General features: G+C 46.1%; 1 protein-coding gene across 1 annotated transcript in view; it reads right to left on the bottom strand.

The window, feature by feature from the left end:
• minar1 (membrane integral NOTCH2 associated receptor 1) overlaps window positions 1-2,400 on the bottom strand; it is a 14,127-nt gene extending 11,727 nt beyond the window's left edge. The window contains exons 1-2 of the mRNA XM_027004482.3: window positions 2,118-2,400; window positions 1-1,635 (exon numbers count right to left, since the gene is read on the bottom strand). The exon at window positions 1-1,635 is cut by the window's left edge and continues 653 nt beyond it. Coding sequence (XP_026860283.2) covers window positions 1-1,591 — 1,591 coding nt within the window. The 5' untranslated portion in view covers window positions 1,592-1,635; window positions 2,118-2,400. The remainder of the gene's footprint in view (window positions 1,636-2,117) is intronic.

The raw sequence follows: 2,400 nt of genomic DNA, 5'->3' as shown, positions 1-2,400 counted from the left end.
ATGACTGGGTGATTCCAATGGAACCACAAACACTCATATCATCCAGGAAGCGAAATATGTCACTAATATCGTCGCTTATGATCTCGCAGTCCTCTTCTGAGTGTTTGAAAGATGGCCTCTCCCCATACTTGCTGGGAATGCTGTAGTCTTTCAGCTTCCTCTGTTCAGCCTGTTCTGTCTGTGTCCCCACACTAAGTCCATTGTCTATGTTAGTAGCCTGGATTGAAGGACAGTTGATACTCTTGTCTTTGAACCTCTTCCCTCCTTCTCTCTTTTCAACACTTGGGCCACATGCAACAGAATTCATCTCCTTCATTTTTGGTCCATTGGACTTCTTGGAGAAGCCTGAGGGAGAGGCTGTGGACATCTCTTTGGCACACTGAAAGTGTTGGTTGTTGTCAATGGTGCTGATGTTATGGCGGTGATTGTCTTTTGGAACTTTGCTGTTCAAGAAGGACCTTTCAAAGTCAGGGCCTTCTTCTGCATTGAGGCTTAGGCTCTTGACAGGCCAAGCTTGCTGTCTGCCCTGTCTTCCAGAAGTCCTCCTGGTGTTCACGCACTCTGTGACTGTTGTTGGCCCGAAATAGGTGGATGCCTGCAAGTCATCTAGACTCTCATGCTTCACTCTGCCTTTGCTCTGGATGGGCGAGCTGACAGGATCGTAGTAAGGGTTGCTGTATGGCAACTCAAAGCTGTGGTTGAAGAAAGTGGGTGGCTTATGCAACTCCCTCCTGTGGTAATCGCCCCCCTCCCTGGCAACGGACTTGGACTCAGCTGAGATCACGTGGGGTGAGAAGGCAACGAGGTTATGAAAGTCCTCCTTAAAGATATTTCGCTTTTGCACGCATGAGTGCACAGTGAACGGCTCCGAGTTGGGCAGGAACATGTCCTTCCCACCTGGGTTGATGTGCAGTGAGTCCTGGTCGGTGGTAGACTCACTGTCAATGTCCATGGGGAAGTAGGTGCTCTGCATCTCACATGGAGGGGGGCTAGCTCTGGCATACTGAGGCAAGTGCTGCAGCTTGTCCAGCGATGCTGCTCTACACTTCAGATCCTTGGTGACCCCCAGGAGGAAGTTGGGGTCTGAGCTTGGCATGAACGCCTGGCAGCTGCTGCAGTCAGATTTTGGGCACGGCGAGTTCCGTGAAACGTGGTGGCACCTTCTGTCCGAGAGGTTGTATGCCCTCTCGCAGTCGTTGTATTTGTAGACATCCGTATCGGATCTGCAGGACTCGAAGGATTGGTTTTTATGAAATTTGGGTCTGTGACTCATTGGCAGCTTGTCCTTGGCCATACCACCATTCATTTGGATGAGGTTGAACATAGTGACAATGTCTGCCGCCACCATAAGCTTCTTGGACTGCTGGTCTTCTACTGAACATCTCATCTTGTCTTTAAATAAGGTGGCAGGGAAACTGGGGTCCAGACATGCCGTGTAGAACAGCAGGCTCCTTAGCTTTGCCAGGTGGACCAGGTCAAAGCGGGCACACAAGGACTTGCACAGATCCTGATAGGACACGGTGCTGTATTTGGTGTCTAGTTCCTCCAGAATCCGTACCAGGAAAAGGGAGTATTCTGGCACTGCATCCATTACTATGGGTGCTCCAATTCTTATCTTAGAGAAGAGATGATAAACTGCACAGGAAGAAGAGATTAGGAATTAATGGCTACAGATAATGTATGGATGTCTGCATTTCTAAAGTAGGTCCCTATATTATTTCATTATTATTTGTTACTTTAAAAATTATTTTAGTTGTGCTATAGGTTATTAAGTGTTTTATTCAATTCAAACACACACACAACATGTACAAAAGACTAACAATGTTCTCAATGTTGACAACATGTCCACTTATAAAGAGAAAAAAATACGAATATATGTTATGTAACACTTGATCGATATATGAAGATATCAACTGAGTGGAAGTTCTTTACTAGCGATACGCGAAGATTGAAGGGGTAAATACAGTAACAATCCCTTGAGTCTACGATACAGCACAGAATAAAACGTTACTGAGAATGACTGACTAATTTTACTAGCAGTATTAACAATTCAAAGCTTACATTTTTAAGTGCTTCTGTAATAGATTCAAAGTCGGCTAAGAAAAACAGGTACACACCTTTTACAGTATCCCATCTGGTGTCCTCTGGTTCAGGAAAAAAAAAAATCAATATATAAACCACACGTTCGGCGAGGCAAAGTTAACGCGCGCACTCCTCATTATTACGCTGCATTTAATCCATCAGCATGCCTTCAGCGTGGCACGGAATTAAAAATAATAATAACTCTAATAGTCAGCATCCTTTCGCACGGTTTCCAAACCGCTCGTTAGGTCTTGGTCTCCTGTGACGCTCTCCGGAGTCCGGTTTGCACAGGGAGTTCAGCCGGCGGAGCAGCCCGCT

This window comes from Electrophorus electricus, chromosome 3, assembly GCF_041902795.1.
Source record: "Electrophorus electricus isolate QZ-2024a chromosome 3, ASM4190279v1, whole genome shotgun sequence".
In the NCBI taxonomy this organism is placed as follows: Eukaryota; Metazoa; Chordata; class Actinopteri; order Gymnotiformes; family Gymnotidae; genus Electrophorus; species Electrophorus electricus.
Note: the sequence above shows the minus strand (reverse complement) of the source record. Positions and strands in the feature narration are given on the sequence as shown.